General features: G+C 45.6%; 1 protein-coding gene across 1 annotated transcript in view; it reads left to right on the top strand.

Moving 5' to 3' along the window:
- The window catches only part of smarcal1 (SWI/SNF related, matrix associated, actin dependent regulator of chromatin, subfamily a-like 1), a 164,880-nt gene extending 145,330 nt beyond the window's left edge, over window positions 1-19,550 (top strand). Inside the window, exon 17 of the mRNA XM_072580072.1 lies at window positions 19,183-19,550. Coding sequence (XP_072436173.1) covers window positions 19,183-19,407 — 225 coding nt within the window. The 3' untranslated portion in view covers window positions 19,408-19,550. The remainder of the gene's footprint in view (window positions 1-19,182) is intronic.
- Window positions 19,551-20,163: the final 613 nt, after the last annotated feature.

Below are 20,163 nucleotides of genomic sequence, written 5' to 3'. Positions count from 1 at the left end.
ATGAATGATTTATTGTCATGTATTTTACAGTCAATAATACAGTAAAGTATTGTGAAAAGCTTCAAATGTTGCCACGGTTCGGCTCCATTTTGAGTAACTGAAGAATTTTTTAAATTTTAAAAATTGCTGAAAAAGAGTTCACCTTCATCCCACCATCTCCATTATGGTCCCTGAGCTGGCTTATCAACATTGGTGGGTCCCACGCAGGTGGCAGTGCAGGCAATGTCAGAGTCACCATTCCACAGGCACCATCTGTTCACCGCAATCAATGCTGCTCCTACTACTGCATTGCCACCGTCTGCTTTCGACCGAAAACATCAAAGTCGGGACTTATTCAGGACCATCTTTTCACCCACCTCACCGACATCACCCCCGCTGACATATCAGCCGCCGATGCCCGGTTCCATGTTGGACCCACCCATGCCCTCTGCCAGCAAAAGACACAAAAAGAAAATGACGGAAAAGAAATGCAGATGGAAATAGGAGCAGAGGAATCCTGGGCTCCAGAGCCTGAACTCTGCATTCTCCTCCTCCATCATTATACGAGACCTCATTTATTGCCTGTCCCTAATTGCTCGGGAAGATGGTAGTCAGGTGAATGCTTGGTTAAAGGATGATGCAGGAGGGAGGCCTTTAGATTTTTGGATCATTGGGACAGTTTCTGGGATAAGTGGGATCTGTACAAACTGGACAGATTGCTCCTGAACTGGAATGGGTCTAATATCTTTGCTGGGAAGTTTGTTTGTGCAGTTGGGGAGGTTTTAAACTGATTTAGCAGAGATATGGGGCACAAAATAGATGTAAAGTCAGGAGCAAGGCCCAATTAGACTTAAGACCATAAGACATACGAGCAGAAATTAGGCCATTCAGCCCATTGAGTCTGCTCTGCCATTCAATCATGGCTGATAAGTTTCTCAACCCCATTCTCCTGCTTTCTCCCCATAACCCTTGATCCCCTTGATATTCAAGAACCTATCTATCTCTGTCTTAAATATACTCAATGACCTGGCCTTCACAGCCTCCTTTCGCAGTGAATTCCATAGATTCACTACTCTCTGGCTGAAGACGTTTCTCCATATCTCCAATCTAAAAGGTCTTCCTTTTACACTAAGGCTGTGCTCTTGAGTCCTAGTCTCTCCTCCCAATGGAAACATCCTCCCAACATCCAAGAGTAAGAGGATTGCCAGGGTAAGAATGGGGCCTGTTATGGACCAAAGGGGTGACCTGTGCGTGGAGCCAGTGATGTTGGTGAGGTCAAATGACTATTTCTCATCTGTATTCACAAAGAAGATGTAGCTGGGCAGAAGTGGTTTTAGATGTTTTAACAGGCGTATCGGTTTATAATTTCCCCAGGGCCTGATAAAATGTATCCCAGGCTGCAATGGGAGGCAAGGGAAGAGATTGCTGTGGCTCTGGTGGAGATATTTAATACTTTGGCCACAGGTAAAGTGCCAAATGACTGGATGATAGGTAATGTGGTTTGTTTGCCCAAGAAGGGCAGCAGTGATAGGCAAGTTAATTACAGTTCAGATAGTCTGACATCTGTTTTGTTGGAAAAGAAATTCTCAGGTAGAAAATTAATCAATACTTGGAAAGGTAGGGATTGATAAGAGATAATCAACATGGATTTGTTCTAGGGAGATCCTGTCTGGCAAATTTAATTGAGTGTTTTGAACAGGTGACTGAATATATTGACATGGGTAGTGCAGTTGTGGTTCACATGAACTTCAGTAAGGTCTTTGCCAAGGTCCCACATGGTAAGAACCCATGCGATCCAAGGTAAGTTGGCAAATTGGATCTAAAGTTGACTTACAAATAAGAGGCAAAGGGTGATGGTGGAGGGGTTTTTTTTGGTATTTGGAAGCCTTTGTTGAACAATGTACTACACAGATCGGTGCTGGGACCTCATAGTGATTGGTACAACTGAGCAGCTTCCTCGGCCATTCCACACTTCGGTTGAGAAACAACCACATCTGGCGTCACATGTAGGCCAAACCAGGTGAGGTGGGCAGAGTTCCTTCCCTGAAGGAGATTAGTGAACCAGATGGGTTTTTCTGATAACCAACAATGGTTTCATGGTCATCTGTAGTTTCTTAATTCCAGATGTTTAATGAATTAAAATTTCTTTATCTGTCATGGCAGGATTTGAATCTGGGTCCTCAGAACAATTACTGAGGTGAGGTGAGAGGGCAGAGAGAAACAAGGGCTGCCGGGAAATTTCTAAGTGGATGAGATCTAAACCTGAGACCCTACACCGTAGGGCCTCCCTCCCACCCACTTCCTCTAACCTTAGTAAGAATCTGTAAACTCAGTAGGTTTTCAGGTTTTCTCTTTTTTTTTTCTTTTCTTCTCTTCCTTTGTTTAGTCCTGTGTGGGCTTTCAGATTAGCAGGGTATGACTGATTGATAGGGCAGTTGCATGTTCCTCCTGCAGAAGGTGGCAAGTGAGAGACAGTGCACATGTCTCTGCTGACCACATCTGCAGGAAGTGCACCCAACTCCCAGCTCCTTGAAAACTGAGTTAGGGAACTGGAATTGGAGCTGGATGAACTATGGATCATCCGGAGGCTGTGGGAGAAATTGCGAGGGTGTACAGGGAGGTGGTCACTCCCCAGACACCGGATAAGGACAGCTGGGTTACAGTCAGGGGGAGGAAAGGGAGCTAACAGAAAGGGCAGGGATCCCCTGTGGCTGTTCCCCTCAGCAATAAGTATACCGTTTTGGATACTGCTGGTGGGGACGGCCTATCGGGGGAAGCCATAGTTGTCAGGTCTCTGGCACTGAGGCTCCGAAGAGGAGGAGGGAGAATAGAAAAGCGCTAGTGGTAGGGGACTCAATAGTTAGACGGATTGACAGAAGATTTTGTGGTCAGGAGCAGTACTCCCAGAAGGTACGTTGCCTCACTGGTGCCAGGGTCCGGGATGTTGCCGATTGGGTTTACAAGATTTTGAAGGAGGAGGGGGAGCAGCCAGAAATCGTGGTACATATTGGCACCAATGATATAGCCAGGAAAGGGATTGAGGATCTGAAAAGTGAATACAGACAGTTTGGTTGGAAGTTGAAGAGCAGGACAAGCAGAGTAGTGATCTCAGGTTTGCTACCGGTGCCACGAGATAATGAGGTGAGGAACAGGCAGCAAATGCAGCTTAACACGTGACTGCGAGGCTGGTGCAGGAGGGAGGGCTTCAGATACCTAGACCATTGGGATACCTCCTGGGGAAGATGGGACCTGTACTTGAAGGACGGGTTGCACCTGAACTGGAGGGGCACAAATATGCTGGGTGGGAAATTTGGTCGTGTGGTTCAGGAAGGTTTAAACTAGTTTGGCAAGGGGGTGGGAATCAGAGCTACATATCTGAGAGGGGTACAGTTGCATATGGGGCAGTGACAGGATGTAGTGAATCTATTGGGAAGATTTCTTATGTTATGAAACAAGGGGTTCGGTTAAAGTGTGTCTGCTTTAACACAATGAATGTCTGAACTAAGAGTGATGAACTTAAGAGCATGGATCAGTACTTGGGGCTATGATGTTGTGGCCATAACAGAGATGTGGGTTTCACAGGGGCAGGAATGGTTGCTTGATGTTCCAGGGTTTCGAACATTTAAAAAGAACAGATGAGGTGGATAAAGAGGAGGGGGTATAGCATTGCTGACCAGAGAATGTATCACAGCTACAGAAATGAAGGTTGTTGAGGAAGGTTTGTCTACCGAGTCTGTTTGGGTGGAAGTAAGCAACAGCAAGGGAGCAGCTACCTCAGTGGGGGTTTTCTACAGTAGAGAGATTGAAGAACTGATAGGACGGCAGATTTTGGAAAAATCTAGATAGAGTCATAGAGATGTATAGCATGGAAACAGACATAGAACATTACAGCACAGTACAGGCCCTTCGGCCCTCGATGTTGCACCGACATATACTAATCTGAAGCTCATCCCACCTACACTGTTCCATGTACGTCCATATGCCTGTCCAATGACGACTTAAATGCACTTAAACTTGGCGAATCTACTACCATTGCAGGCAAAGCATTCCATACCCTTACTACTCTCTGAGTAAAGAAATTGTTGAGCTTGACTCTAGTCTGGCACTGTGAAGAGACATGAGAGGTGTAGAATAAGTGGGAGGCTTCGGCCGCCGGTGAAATACCACTACTCTTATCGTTTTTTCACTCTCTCCTGCACTCCCAGGTCTTTCCTGGCTACCTTGTAACCCTCAAGCGCCCTAACTGAGTTTTCACATTTTGTCCTAACATAAGCCTTCTTCTCGACCAGGGATTCCACTTCCTTAGTAAACCATGGCTCACGTGTAGTATGTCTTCCTCCCTGCCTGACAGGTACATACTTATCTAGGACACACAGGAGCTTTTCCTTGAATAAGCTCCACATCTTTAATGTGCTCATTCCCTGCAGTTTCCTTCCCCATTCTACGCTTCCTAAATCTTTCCTAATTGCATTGTAATTTCCCCTCCACCAGCTGTATCTCTTGCTCGGTGGAGTACACCTATCCCTTTCCATCACTAAAGTAACCTGACAGAATTGTGATTGCTATCTCCAAAGTGCTCACCTACTTCCAAATCTAACACCTGGCCAGGCTCGTTACCCAGTACTAAATCTAAAGTGGCTTTGCCCCTTGTTGGCCTGTCTACATACAGTGTCAGGAAGCCCTCCTGCACACATTGGACAAAAACTGACCCATCTATAGTACTCGTACTGTAGTGATCCCAGTCAACATTTGGATAGTTGAAGTCCCCCATGACAACTACCTTGCCTCCCTCACTCCTATTGAGAATCATCTTTGCTATCCATTCCTCTACATCTCTGGGACTATTCGGAGGCCTATAGAAAACTCCCAGCATGGTGACTTCTTTCCTGTTTCTAACCTCAGCCCATACTACCTCAGTTAATGAGTCCCCAAACATCCTTTCTACAACTGTAATATTGTCCCTGATCAACAATGCCACACCTCCCCCTCTTTTATCATCTTCTCTGTTCTTACTGAAACACCTGAATCCCGGAACCTGCAACAGCCATTCCTGTCCCTGCTCTATCCATGTCTTCGTAATGGCCACAACATCGAAGTCCCAGGTACCAACCCACGCTGCCAGTTCACCCACTTTATTTCGGATGCTTGAAGTACACACACTTCAAACCAGGTTCTCACTTGCCAGTGTCAGATACTTGATTTGGGAACTTCCTGCTCTCATCCTCTTCTGTACCTGTCCTACAATTTCGGTTCCCATCCCCCTGCTGTATTAGTTTAAATCCACCTTAATAGCTTTAGTGAATTTCCCACCCAGGATATTGGTACCCCTCTGGTTTAGATGAAGACCATCCTGCTTGTAGAGGTCCCACCTACCCCAGAGAGAGCTCCAATTATCCCAAACCCCGCAACCCTCCCTCCTGCACCATCCCTGTAGCCATGTTTTCAACTTCTTTCTCTCCCTATTCCTCACCTCACTAGCACCTGGCACGGGCAGCAAACCAGAGAAAACAACTCTGTTTGTCCTAGCTCTAAGCTTCCATCCTAGTGCCCTGAATTTCTGCCTCAAGTCCCCATCTCTCTTCCGACCTATGTCGTTGGTGCCAATGTGGATCACGACTTGGGGCTGCTCTCCCTCCCCTGAAGGACCCCAAAAACACGATCAGAGACATCACGGACCCTGGCACCACACCAGGAGACAACACACCAACCGTGAGTCTCTCTCGTCCCCACAGAACCTCCTATCTGTCCCCCTAACTATCGAGTCCCCAATGACTACTGCTCTGCTCTTCTAACCCCCTTCCCTTTTGAGCAGTAGGTGCCCCACTGCTTTCCCCTGGTGAGTCTCCCCCCCCCAACACTATCCAAAACGGTATACTTATTGTTGAGGGGAATGGCCACAGGGAATCCCTGCACTGCCTGCCGGTTCCCTTTCTGTCCCCTAACTGTCACCCATCTGTCTTTTTCTTTTATCTGGGGAGTGACTACCTCTCGTAAGTCCTGTCAATAACCCCCTCTGCCTCCCAAATAATCCGAAGTTCATCCAACTCCAGCTCCAGTTCGCTAACGCAGTTTTCGAGGTGCAGATGTTGGGTGCACTTTCCACAGATGTAGTCAGCAGGGACACTAGTGGTGACCCTTACTTCCCACATTCTGCAGGAGGAACATTCCACTGCCCTAAACTCCATTCCCACCATTCTAACTCCCAAAGTGACTACTAAAAATAATTAGGAAATAAACTAGTTACCTTACCTTGTCAATCTGGCTCCCACAACGTTTTTTTTAACGTTAGAGGAGGAGGATGGGTGGGAGATACTACCCTTCAGTCCAACCTGTCCATGCCGACCAGATATCTGCAAACCAGATATCCCAACCCAATCTAGTCCCACCTGCCAGCACCCGGCCCATATCCCTCCAAACCCTTCCTATTCATATACCCATCCAAATGCTTCTTAAATGTTGCAATTGTACCAGCCTCCACTTCTTCCTCTGGCAGCTCATTCCATACATGTACCACCCTCTGCATGAAACAGTTGCCCCTTAGGTCTCTTTTATATCTTTCCCCTCTCACCCTAAACCTATGCCCTCTAGTTCTGGACTCCCCGATCCCAGGGAAAAGACTTTGCCTATTTATCCTATCCATGCCCCTCATAATTTTGTAAACCTCTATAAGGTCACCCCTCAGTCTCCGACGCTCCAGAGAAAACAGCCCCAGCCTGTTCAGCCTCTCCCTATAGCTGAGATCCTCCAACCCTGACAACATCCTTGTAAATCTTTTCTGAATCCTTTCAAGTTTCACAACATCTTTCCAATAGGAAGGTGACCAGAATTGCATGCAATATTCCAACAGTGGCCTAACCAATGTCCTGTATAGCCGCAACATGACCTGCCAACTCCTGTACTCAGTACTCTGACCAATAAAGGAAAGCAAACCAAACACCTTCTTCACTATCCTATCTACCTGCGACTCAACTTTCAAGGAGCTATGAACCTGCACTCCAAGGTCTCTTTGTTCAGCAACACTCCCTAGGACCTTACCATGAAGTGTATAAGTCCTGCTAAGACTTGCTTTCCCAAAATGCATCACCTCACATTTAGACAATAGACAATAGGTGCAGGAGTAGGCCATTTAGCCCTTTGAGCCTGCACCACCATTCAATATGATCATGGCTGATCATTCCTAATCAGTATGCCTTATCTCCATAACCCTTGATTCCACTATCTTTGAGCGCTCTATCCAACTCTTTCTTAAATGAATCCAGATACTGGGCCTCCACTGTCCTCTGGGGCAGAGCATTCCACACAGCCACCACTCTCTGGGTGAAGAAATTTCTCCTCATCTCTGTCCTAAATGGTCTACCCTGTATTTTTAAGCTGTATCCTCTGGTTCGGCACTCACCCATCAGCGGAAACATGTTTCCTGCTGCCAGAGTGTCCAATCCTTTCATAATCTTATATGTCTCAATCAGATCCCCTCTCAGTCTTCTAAACTCAAGGGTATACAAGCCCAGTCGCTTCAGTCTTTCAGTGTAAGGTAATCCCGCCATTCCAGGAATTGACCTCGTGAACCTACGCTGCACTCCCTCAATAGCCAGAATGTCTTTCCTCAAATTTGGAGACCAGAACTGCACACAGTACTCCAGGTGTGGTCTCACCAGGGCCCTGTACAGCTGCAGAAGAACCTCTTTGCTTCTATACTCAATTCCTCTTGTTATGAAGGCCAGCATGCTATTAGCCTTCTTCACTACCTGCTGTACCTGCATGCTTGCCTTCATTGACTGGTGTACAAGAACACCCAGATCTCTCTGTACTGCTCCTTTACCTAAATTGATCCCATTTAGGTAGTAATCTGCCTTCCTGTTCTTGCCACCAAAGTGGATAACCATACATTTATCCACATTAAACTGCATCTACCATGAATCTGCCCACTCACCTAACATGTCCAGGTCACCCTGTAATCTCCTAACATCCTCATCACATTTCACCCTGCCACCCAGCTTAGTATCATCAGCAAATTTGCTAATGTTATTGCTGATACCCCCCATCTTCTATATCATTAACATAAATTGTAAAAAGCTACAGTCCCAGCACTGATCCCTGCGGTACCCCACTGGTCACTGCCTGCCATTCCGAAATGGAGCCGTTTATCACTACCCTTTGTTTCCTATCAACCAACCAATTTTCAATCCAATCTAGTACTTTGCCCCCAATACCATACGCCCTAATTTTACTCACTAACCTACTGTGTGGGACTTTATCAAAAGCTTTCTGAAAGTCCAGGTACACTACATCTACTGGATCTCCCTCACCCATCTTCAGAGTTACATCCTCAAAAAATTCCAGAAGATTAGTCAAGCATGATTTCCCCTTCATAAATCCATGCTGACTCTCTCCTATCCTGTTACCACTATCCATCCTATTTCATCCTTTATAATAGACTCCAGCATCTTTCCCACCACTGAGGTCAGACTAACTGGTCTATAATTTCCTGCTTTCTCTCTCCCACCTTTCTTAAAAAGTGGTCTAACATTAGCCACCCTCCAATCCTCAGGAACCGACCCCAAATCTATCGAACTCTGGAAAATAATCACCAACGCATCCACGATTTCCCAAGCCACCTCCTTCAGTACCCTGGGATGTAGACCATCAGGCCCGGGAGACTTATCAACCTTCAGACCTAACAGTCTCTCCAACACCAAATCCTGGCAAATATAGATTCCCTTAAATTCAGGTCCTTCAGCCACTGTTACCTCAGGGAGATTGCTTTTGTCTTCCCCAGTGAACACAGATCTGAAGTACCCATTTAATTCTTCTGCCATTTCTTTGTTCCCCATAATATATTCCCCTGTTTCTGTCTTCAAGGGCCCAATTTTAGTCCTAACCATTTTTTTGAGGTAAAAACAATGACTGCAGATGCTGGAAACCAGATTCTGGATTAGTGGTGCTGGAAGAGCACAGCAGTTCAGGCAGCATCCAAGTAGCTTCAAAATCGACGTTTGCCTTGCACATACTTAAAAAAAGCTTTTACTATCCTCTTTTATATTATTGGCCAGTTTACCTTTGTACCTCATTTTTCCTCTGCGTATTTCCTTCTTCGTAATCCTCTGTTGCTCTTTAAAAGCTTCCCAGTCCTCAGTTTTCCCACTTATCTTTGCTATGTTATACATTTTCTCTTTTAACTTTATATTTGTCTTAACTTCCCTCGTCAGCCACGGCCGCCCATGTCTCCTCCTGGGATCTTTCTTCCTTTTAGAAATGAACTGATCCTGCAACTTCTGCATTATACACAGAAATATCCACCATTGTTCCTCCACGGTCATCCCTGCTAAGGTATTGCACCATTGAACTTTGGCCAGCTCCTCCCTCATAGCTCCATAGTTCCCTTTATTCAGCAGAGGTACTGTCACTTCCGATTGTACCCACTCCCTCTCAAATTGCAGATTGAAGCTTAATGTATTATGGTCACTACTTCCCAATGGCTCCTTCACTTCGAGGTCTCTGACCAATTCTGGTTCGTTACACAATACCAGATCCAGAATTGCCTTCTCCCTGGTCGGCTCCAGCACCAGCTGCTCTAAGAATCCATCTCTGAGGCACTCCACAAAGTCTCTTTCTTGAGGTCCAAAACCATCCTGATTCTCCTAGTCTACCTGCATGTTAAAATCCCCCATAACAACTGTAGTAACATCTTTGCGACAGGCCGATTTCAGCTCCTGATTCAACTTACATCCGACATCCAGACTACTGTTTGGGGTCCTGTAGATGACTCCCAAGAGGGTCTTTTTACCCTTAGTATTTCGCAGCTCTATCCATACTGACTCTACATCCCCTGACTCTAGGTCCCCCCATGCAAGGGATTGAATATCCTCCCTTACCAACAAGGTCACCCCACCCTCTCTTCCCGTCAGTCTGTCCTTACGATAGCACGTGTAGCCTTGAATAATCATTTCCCAGGCCCTGTCCACTTGAAGCCACGTCTCAGTTATCCCCACAATATCGTATCTGCCAATTTCCAAAAGAGCTTCAAGCTCATCCATCTTATGTCTATTGCTTCGTGCATTCATATATAGTATTTTTAATTTGTTACTGCTCTCACCCTTCCCATCAACCCCTATTTCACTCAACCTTACAGCATGATCCCTTTCTGAGTTTTCTGCCTCATTTATCTGAATTAAACTCCATCTGCCACTTCTCAGCCCATTGGCCCAGATCCTGTTGTAATCTGAGGTAACCCTCTTCGCTGTCCACTACACCTCCAATTTTGGTGTCATCTGCAAACTTACTAACTGTACCTCTTATGCTCGCATCCAAATCATTTATATAAATGACAAAAAGTAGAGGACTGATCCTTTTGGCACTCCACTGGTCACAGGCCTCCAGTCTGAAAAACAACCCTCCACCACCACCCTCTGTCTTCTACCTTTGAGCCAGTTCTGTATCCAAATGGCTAGTTCTCCCTGTATTCCATGACATCTAACCTTGCTATTCAGTCTCCCATGGGGAACCTTGTCGAACGCCTTACTGAAGTCCACATAGATCACAGCTACTGCTCTGCCCTCATCAATCATCTTTGTTACTTCTTCAAAAAACTCAATCAAGTTTATGAGACATGATTTCCCACGCACAAAGCCATGTTGACTTATCCCTAATCAGTCCTTGCCTTTCCAAATACATGTACATCCTGTCCCTCAGGATTCCGTCCAACAACTTGTCCACCACTGAGGTCAGGCTCACCGGTCTATAGTTCCCTGGCTTGTATTTACCGCCCTTCTTAAACAGTGGCACTACGTTTGCCAACCTCCAGTCTTTCAGAACCTCACCTGTGACAATCGATGATACAAATATCTCAGCAAGAGGCCCAGCAATCACTTCTCTAGCTTCCCACAGAGTTCTCGGTTACATCTGATCAGGTTCTGTGGCTTTATCCACTTATAACCATTTCAAGACATCCAGCACTTCCTCCTCTGTAATCTGGACATTTTGCAAGATGTCACCATCTATTTCCCTACAGTCTATATCTTCCATATCCTTTTCCACTGTAAATACTGATGCAAAATATTCATTTTGTATCTACCCCATTTTCTGTGGCTCCACAAAAAGGCCGCCTTGCTGATCTTTGAGGGGCCCTATCCCCTCCCTAGTTACCCTTTTGTCCTTAATATATTTGTAAAAACCCTTTGGATTCTCCTTAATTCTATTTGCCAAAGCTATCTCATGTCCCCGTTTTGCCCTCCTGATTTCCCTCTTAAGTATACTCCTACTTCCTTTATACTCTTCTAAGGATTCACTCGATCTATCCTAACATATGCTTCCTTCTTTTTCTTAACCAAACCCTCGATTTCTTTAGTCATCCAGCATTCCCTATACCTACCTTTCACCCGAACAGGAATATACTTTCTCTGGATTCTTGTTATCTCATTTCTGAAGGCTTCCCATTTTCTAGCCTTCCCTTTACCTGCGAACATCTGCCCCCAGTCAGCTCTCGAAAATTCATGCCTAATACCATCAAAATTGGCCTTTCTCCAATTTAGAACTTCAACTTTTAGATCTGGTCTATCCTTTTCCATCACTATTTTAAAACTAATAGAATTATGGTCGCTGGCCCCAAAGTGCTTCCCCACTGACGCCTCGGTACCTGCCCTGCCTTATTTCCCAAGAGTAGATCAAGTTTTGCACCTTCTCTAGTAGGTACATCCACATACTGAATCAGAAAATTGTCTTGTACGCATTTAAGAAATTCCTGTCCATCTAAACCTTTAACACTATGGCAGTCCCAGTCGATGTTTGGAAAGTTAAAATCCCCTAACATAACTACCCTATTATTCTTGCTGATAGCTGTGATCTCCTTACAAGTTTGTTTCTCAATTTCCCTCTGACTATTAGGGGAGTCGAAAATACAATCCCAATAAAGTGATCATCCCTTTCTTATTTCTCAGTTCCACCCAAATAACTTGCCTGGATGTATTTCCAGGAATATCCTCCCTCAGCACAGCTGTAATGCTATCCCTTATCAAAAATGCCACTCCCCCTCTTCTCTTGCCTCCCTATCTTTCCTGTAGCATTTGTATCCTGGAACATTAAGCTGCCAGTCCTGCCCATCCCTGAGCCATGTTTCTGTAATTGCTATGATATCCCAGTCCCATGTTCCTAACCATGCCCTGAGTTCATCTGCCTTCCCTGTTAGGCCCCTTGCATTTAAATAAATGCAGTTTAATTTATTAGTCCTACCTTGTCCCTGCCTGCCCTGACTGTTTGACTCACGTCTGTTCTCAACTGTACCCGTCTCAGATTGATCTCTTTCCTCACTATCTCCCTGGGTCCCCCCCACCCCCCCACCTTACTAGTTTAAATCCTCCCGAGCAGCTCTAGCAAATCTCCCTGCCAGTATATTAGTCCCCTTCTAATTTAGGTGCAATCCGTCCTTTTTGTACAGGTCACTTCTACCCCAAAAGAGATTCCAATGATCCAAAAATGTGAATCCTTCTCCCATACACCAGCTCCTCTGCCATGCATTCATCTGCTCTATCCTCCTATTCCTGTCCTCACTAACTCGTAGCACTGGGAGTAATCCAGATATTACTACACTTGAGGACCTCCTTTTTAAATTTCTGCCTAACTCTCTGTAATCTCCCTTCAGAATCTCAACCTTTTCCCTTCCTATGTCGTTGGTTCCAATATGGACAATGACCACTTGCTGGCCCCTCTCCCTCGTGAGAACATTCTGCACCCTCTCTGAGACATCCTTGATCCTGGCACCAGGAAAACAACACACCATTCTGCTTCATCTCTGCTGGCCACAGAAACGTCTGTCTGTACCTTGGACTACAGAATCCCCTAACACAATTGATCTCTTGGAAGCCGACGTACTCCTTGTTGCATTAGAGCCAGTCTCAATACCAGAAACTTGGCTGTTTGTGCTACGTTCCCCTGAGAATCCATCACCCCCTACATTTTCCAAAACAGTATACCTGTTTGAAATGAGGATATCCACAATAGACTCCTGCCCTAGGTGCCTTCCTCTCTTAGCCTTCCTGGAATTAACCCATCTATGTGACTGTATCTGAGACTTTACCCCCTTCCTATAACTGCCATCCATCACATACTGTTGTAAATTCCTCATCGCTTCTATTTGTCTCTCCAACCGATCCACTCGATCTGATAAGATTCGCATCCAATAGCATTTATGGCAGATATAATCCGCAGTAATCCTTAAACTCTCTTTAAACTCCCACATCTCACAAGAAGTACATATCACTGCAAAGACTTGTAGCAGGGTTGTTGTTATGGGTGTCTTCAACATCCCCAATATCAATTGGAACCTCCTTAGTACACATGGTTTGGATGGAGCCATTTTCTCAGGTGTGTCCAGGAGGGACTATGTAGACAGGCCAGTTGAAGGGAGAGGCCATTTTGGATTTGGTGCTCGGCAATGAGCCAGGACAGATTTCAGATCTCGTGATGGGAGAACGCTTTGGTGACAGTGACCACAACTGCCTCACATTTACCATAGCCTTGGAGAGGGAAAGGAGCTGTTACCAAGGGAAGATATTTAATTGGGGAAAAGGAAACGTTGCCACTATCAGACAGGAGTTGGGAAGTACAGACTGGGAGCAATTGTTCCACAGAAAGGGCACAGCAGACATGTGGAGATTATTTAAGGAGCAGTTGTTGTGAGTGATGCTCGAATTTGTTCCTCTGAGACAGGTAAGAAGGGGTAAGATTAAGCAACCTTGGATGACGAGAACAGAGGAGCTTCTCGTCAAAAGGAAGAAGGCAGCTTACATAAGGTGGAGGAAGCAAGGATCTAGCACAGCTTTAGAGGATTACAGGCTGACTAGAAAGGAGCTCAGAAATGGACTGAGGAGAGCCAGGAGGGGGCATGAAAAAGGCTTGGCAGGAAGGATTAGGGAGAACCCAAAGGCATTTTACTCATACGTGAGAAATAAGAGAATGATCAGGGAGAAGGTAGGGCCATCAGGGATAAAGTAGGGAACTTGTGCGTGGAGTCTGAGCAGATAGGGGAAGCCTTAAATGAGTTTTTTGCTTCGGTTTTCACCAAGGAAAGGGACCTTGTTGTGAATGAGAACTTTGAGGAGCTGGGATACAGGCTTGAACAGATCAAGACTGATGAAGATGACGCACTGGAAATTTTGGCAAACATTAAGATTGCTAAGTCCCCAGGGCCAGATCAGATTTATCCAAGGCTGCTCCGGGAAGCGAGAAAAGAAGTTGCTAAGCCGCTTGCAAAGATCTTTGCTTCCTCACTCTCCACGGGAGTCGTACCAGAGGATTGGAAGGAGGCAAATGCTGTTCCTCTTTTCAAGAAGGGTAATAGGGAAATCCCTGGCAATTACAGACTAGTCAGTCTTACGTCTGTGGTCAGCAAGGTTTTGGAAAGAATTCAGAGGGATAGGATTTATGACTATTTGGAAAAGCATAGCATGATTAAAGGTAGTCAGCATGGCTTTGTGAGGGGCTGGTCACGCTTCACTCATCTTACTGAGTTCTTTGAGGAGGTGACAAGACAGGTCGACGAAGGTTAGGGACAACCAGCACGGATTTGTGAGGGGTAGGTCTTGCCTTACAAGTCTTATTGAATTCTTCGAGGAGGTGACCAAGCGTGTGGATGAGGGTAGAGCAGTGGATGTAGTGTACATGGATTTTAGTAAGGCATTTGATAAGGTTCCCCATGGTAGGCTTATGCGGAAAGTCAGGAGGCATGGGATAGAGGGAAATTTAGCCAATTGGATAGAAAACTGGCTAACCGGTCGAAGTCAGAGAGTGGTGGTAGATGATAAATATTCAGCCTGGAGCCCAGTTACAAGTGGAGTTCCGCAGGGATCAGTTCTGGTCCTCTGCTGTTTGTAATTTTTATTAATGACTTGGAAGAGGGTGGGTCAGTAGATTTGCAGACGATACGAAGATTGGTGGAGTTGTGGATAGTGAGGAGGGCTGTTGTCGGCTGCAAAGGGACTTAGATATGATGCAAAGCTGGGCTGAGAATTGGCAGATGGAGTTCAACCCTGTCAAGTGTGAGGTTGTCCATTTTGGAAGGACAAATAAGAATACAGAATACAGGGTTAACGGTAGGGTTCTTAGTAAGGTGGAGGAGCAGAGGGATCTTGGGGTCTATGTTCATAGATCTTTGAAAGTTGCCACTCAGGTGGATAGAGCTTGTCAGAAGGCCTATGGTGTATTAGCGTTCATTAGCAGAGGGATTGAATTCAAGAGTTGTGAGGTGATGTTGCAGCTGTACAGGACCTTGGTTAGGCCACATTTGGAGTACTGTGTGCAGTTCTGGTCGCCTCATTTTAGGAAAGATGTAGAAGCTTTGGAGAGGGTACAGAGGAGATTTACCAGGATGTTGCCTGGAATGGAGAATAGGTCGTACGAGGATAGGTTGAGAGTGCTAGGCCTTTTCTCATTCGAACGGCGAAGGATGAGGGGTGACTTGATAGAGGTTTATAAGATGATCAGAGGAATAGATAGAGTAGACAGTCAGAGACTTTTTCCCCGGGTACAACAGAGTGTTACAAGGGGACATAAATTTAAGGTGATGGGTGGAAGGTATAGGGGAGATGTCAGGGGTAGGTTCTTTACCCAGAGAGTGGTGGGGGCATGGAATGCGCTGCCTGTGGGAGTGGCAGAGTCAGAATCATTGTTGACCTTTAAGCAGCAATTGGATAGGTACATGGATGGGTGCTTAAGCTAGGACAAATGTTCGGCACAACATCATGGGCCGAAGGGCCTGTTCTGTGCTGTATTGTTCTATGTTCTACGTTCTAACCCAAGATACTACACATGTAGTATCTCTCTCCTGCCCCCCTCCTCCCTCTAACTGGAGGAAAAAGACTCAGTAAGGTAAGGCTTTTATTTTTTCTTCATCTTTCTTTTTCATATATTTAAGTGCATTGTTTGGTTTTAGTTAGTTCATATAAAGCTAAGCTTACAATGGCAGGGGACCTCAGACCAGTGGCCTGTGCCTCTTGCTTGATGTGGGAGCTCAGAAATGTATCTAACGTTCCTGACTCTTACGTTTGCAAGAAGTGTGTCCAGTTGTAGCTCTTGTTTGACTGCATGACGGCTCTGGAGCTGCGGATGGACTCACTGTGGAGCATCCGCGATGCTGTGGAGGTCGCGGATAGCACATTTAGTGAACTAGTCACACTGCAGGTTAGAATTGCTAAGGGAGACAATTGCTGAGGATGACCAAAAGGCAGAAAAAGAGTAGGTAGGCAGTGCAGGTGTCCCCAGTGGTCATATCCCTCCAAAACGGGTATACCATTTTGGATACTGTTGGGGTAGATGGCTCACCAGGGGAGGGCAGCAGTTGCCAGGATTATGGCATCGTGGCGGGCACTGCTGTTCAGAAGGGTGGGAAAACGACTCGTAGGGCCATAGTCATTGGGGATTCTATTGTGAGGGGAGTAGATAGGCGGTTCTGTGGCCGAAAACAGGACTCCCGGATGGTATGTTGCCTCTCAGGTGTTCAGGTCAGGGATATCACCGATCAGCTGAAGAACATTCTAAAAGGGGAGAGTAAACAGCCAGTTGCCTTGGCACCAATGATATAAGTAGAAAACGAGATGAGGTCTTGAAAGAAGAATTCAAGGAGCTAGGAGAGAAGTTAAAGAGGAGGACTTCAAAGGTAGTGATCTCGGGATTATTACCAGTGCCATGTGCTAGCCAGGGTAGAAATGAAAAAATCGGCAGGATGAACACGTGGCTTGAGAGATGGTGTAGGAGGGAGGGGTTCAGATTTGTTGGACATTGGGACTGGTTCTGGGGAAGGTGGGACTATTACAAAATGGATGGTCTACATCTGAACCAGAAAGGAACCAATGTCCTTGGGGGAGTTTTTGCTACTGCTGTTGGGGAGGTTTTAAACTAATGTGGCAAGGGACTGGGAACCAGAAGAGAAGACAAGTAGGCAGCGAAGTGGAGACTGGAGACTGTAAGAATTATGAAGATAGCATTAATAAAGAGAAGAGTAGGCAGAGAGCAGATGAGCGCAAAAGAACTGGTGGCCTGAAATGTATCTACTTTAATGCAAGGAGTATAGTGTGTAAGGCAGACTTAGGGCTTGGTTTGGTGCCTGGGAGTATGACGTTATTGCAATCACAGAGACTTGGTTGAAGGAAGGGCATGATGATTGGCAACTAAATGTTCCAGAATATAGATGCTTCAGACAGGACGGGGAGGGAAGTAAAAGGGGGTGGGGTGGAGTTTCATTGCTGACAGGATTCTTGACAGTTTGGAGGAACAGAGGGATCTTGGTGTTCAAGTACATAGATCCCTCAAAGTTGCCACCCAAGTGGATAGGGTTGTTAAGAAAGCTTTTGGTGTTTTGGCTTTCATTAACAGTGGGGGATCGAGTTTAAGAGCTGTGAGGTTTTGCTACAGCTCTACAAAAGACCCTGGTGAGACCACACTTGGAATATTGTGTCCAGTTCTGGTTGCCCTATTATAGAAAAGATACGGAGGCTTTGGAGAGGGTGCAAAGAAGGTTTACAAGGATATGCCTGGACTGGAGAGCTTGTCTTATGAAGAGAAGTTGAATAAGCGGACTTTTCTCTCTGGAGAGAAGGAGAAAGAGAGGTGTCTTGATTGAGGTAAACAAGGTAATGTGAGGCATAGCCAGAGACTTTTCCCCAGGGCAGGACTGACTGGCATGAGGGGTCATAGTTTTAAGATATTAGGAGGAAGGTATAGATGGGACATCAGAGTTAGGTTGTGAATGCATTGCCAGCGGTGGTGGTGGAAGCAGAGTCATTGGGGACATTTAAATGACTCTGGACATGCACATAGATAGCAGGGAATTGAGGGGTGTGTAGGTTATTTTACATTAGGAATAATCCTCAGCACAAATTTGTGGGCCAAAGGGCCTGGTCTGTGCTATACTTTTCTATGTTATATGTCCTATGAATTTCTGGATTAACTGTGTAGTGTTAATACCACATACTGTCAGATGTGCTTCTCCAGCTGTTTTTATTTCAGATCTCCAAATTCTGCAGATTTCCTTCTCTGAAGGACATTAGTGAACGAGGCGGTTCTTTGCATCAATTATCAGTGATTTCAGGGTCATTATTAGACTAGGTGTGGAAGGAATGGAGTTCTGAAAGTTTGCAATTTCAAATAAACCTGTTGGACTATAAATCTGGTATCCAGATTAGAGTGATGCTGGAAAAGCACAGCAGTTCAGGCAGCATCCGAGGAGCAGTAAAATCAACGTTTCGGGCAAAAGCCCTTCATGAAGAGCTTTTGCCCAAAAACGTCGATTTTCCTGCTCCTCGGATGCTGCCTGAACTGCTGTGCTTTTCCAGCACCACTCTAATCTGGACTCTAGTTTCCAGCATCTGCAGTCATTCTTTTTGTCCACCCCAGTCCCTTCAAAATGTGAACAAATTACAGCAAACAGTGGAGAAGTAACTGAAGCAGCCCTGCCAAGGATCATGAAGAAAGTTGGAGGTGAGGGTTGTACATCTTTGTCACTGTCTCTTTATGATTTGGAGATGCTGGTGTTGGACTGGGGTGGACAAAGTTAAAAATCACACAACACCAGGTTATAGTCCAACAGGTTTAATTGGAAGCACTAGCTTTCGGAGCGACGCATCATTGACAATCACCTGATGAAGGAGCAATGATGCATCGCTCCGAAAGCTAGTGCTTCCAATTAAACCTGTTGGACTATAACCTGGTGTTGTGTGATTTTTAACTGTCTCTTTAAGACATGATTTGGAAGTACTCTCAAGGATGCCCTCACAAGAACGGGGTACGATTCTCAACTCGTCGACCCCCCAGTTCCGAATTGCCACAGCAAGGAACCGTAATGACCTCCTCAGGAGACAGACACGTGCTGCAACTGACAGGATACCCTTTGTTGTTCAGTACTTCCCAGGGGCTGAAACATTACGCCATGTTCTCGTGACCTGCAACACATTATCAATGAGGATGAGCACCTCACCAAGACCTTCCCCACACCTCCACTACTAGCCTTTAAACAACCGCTAAACCTCAAACAAATCATTGTTCGTAGCAAACTGCCCGGCTCTCAGGACAACTCCATGCAGCGTCCACCATGAAAGGTTGTAAGACGTGTCAGATTGTGGACATAGATACCACTATTACGCGTGGGATCGCCTCCCACCTTGTACTTGGCATGTACTCATGTGACTCAGCCAACGTTGTCTATCTTATATGTTGCAGGCAAGGATGCCCGGAGGCATGGTACATTGGGGAAACCGAGCAAAGGCAACAGCAACGGATGAATGGGCACCGCACAAAAATCAACAGACAGGAGGGTTCCCTCCCAGTTGGGGAACACTTCAGTGGTCCAGGACATTCAGCCTTGGACCTTCGGGTAACCATCCTCCAAAGTGGACTACGGGACAGGCAGCAGAGGAAAGTGGCCGAGCAGAGGCTGATAGCTAAGTTCGGTACCCATAGGGAGGGCCTCAACTGGGACCTTGGGTTCATGTCACATTACAGGTGATCACCATTGCACTACATACACACACACACATTCCTTCACACACAGACTCTCACATATACAAGGACACAGGTACACAGATGTACACACAGACACCCACACCCTTATAGACACACACTCCCACACTCACACATGCACCACCTCACAGACTTAAGACACTCTGCACTCACTACACATACACACACTTTCTCACACTCACAACCCCCACCCCAGACAGACAGACACACACACAGACAAAGACCCACATGCACACATATATTTTGTGTGGTGAATTTGTACTTGCAGAGTTACATTGCACTTTGCTCAAAAACTGCATACATTCATGTAGAACTCTGAGCTCAAAAGCTGCATGAACTTATGTAAAACTCTGATTCTAATCTAAAAAATGAGATAACAATCTAAACATCATGGCATAGACAGAGAACACAGGGGGCTAACACCTTCAACATATTGTCTAGCTATCACCATTGTTAACAGGTAACCCGAGAATGCAACTTTAAAAAAAAGGTTTTGTGATTTACACATGAAAGAAGTGAAACTATCACTGTATTCTAACAGATGAAAGGCTTAATAGACAATCAATTTTTCAATGTATAATTTCAGTTACATCACACTGTAAATTTTTGCTATAAATTCTGTGCTACGATCGAGCCCTCCACTATCACCTGATGAAGGAGCGACGCTCTGAAAGCTAGTGC

Source organism: Chiloscyllium punctatum, chromosome 10, assembly GCF_047496795.1.
Source record: "Chiloscyllium punctatum isolate Juve2018m chromosome 10, sChiPun1.3, whole genome shotgun sequence".
Classification (NCBI taxonomy): domain Eukaryota; kingdom Metazoa; phylum Chordata; class Chondrichthyes; order Orectolobiformes; family Hemiscylliidae; genus Chiloscyllium; species Chiloscyllium punctatum.
This window is presented reverse-complemented; position numbering and strand designations above follow the sequence as displayed.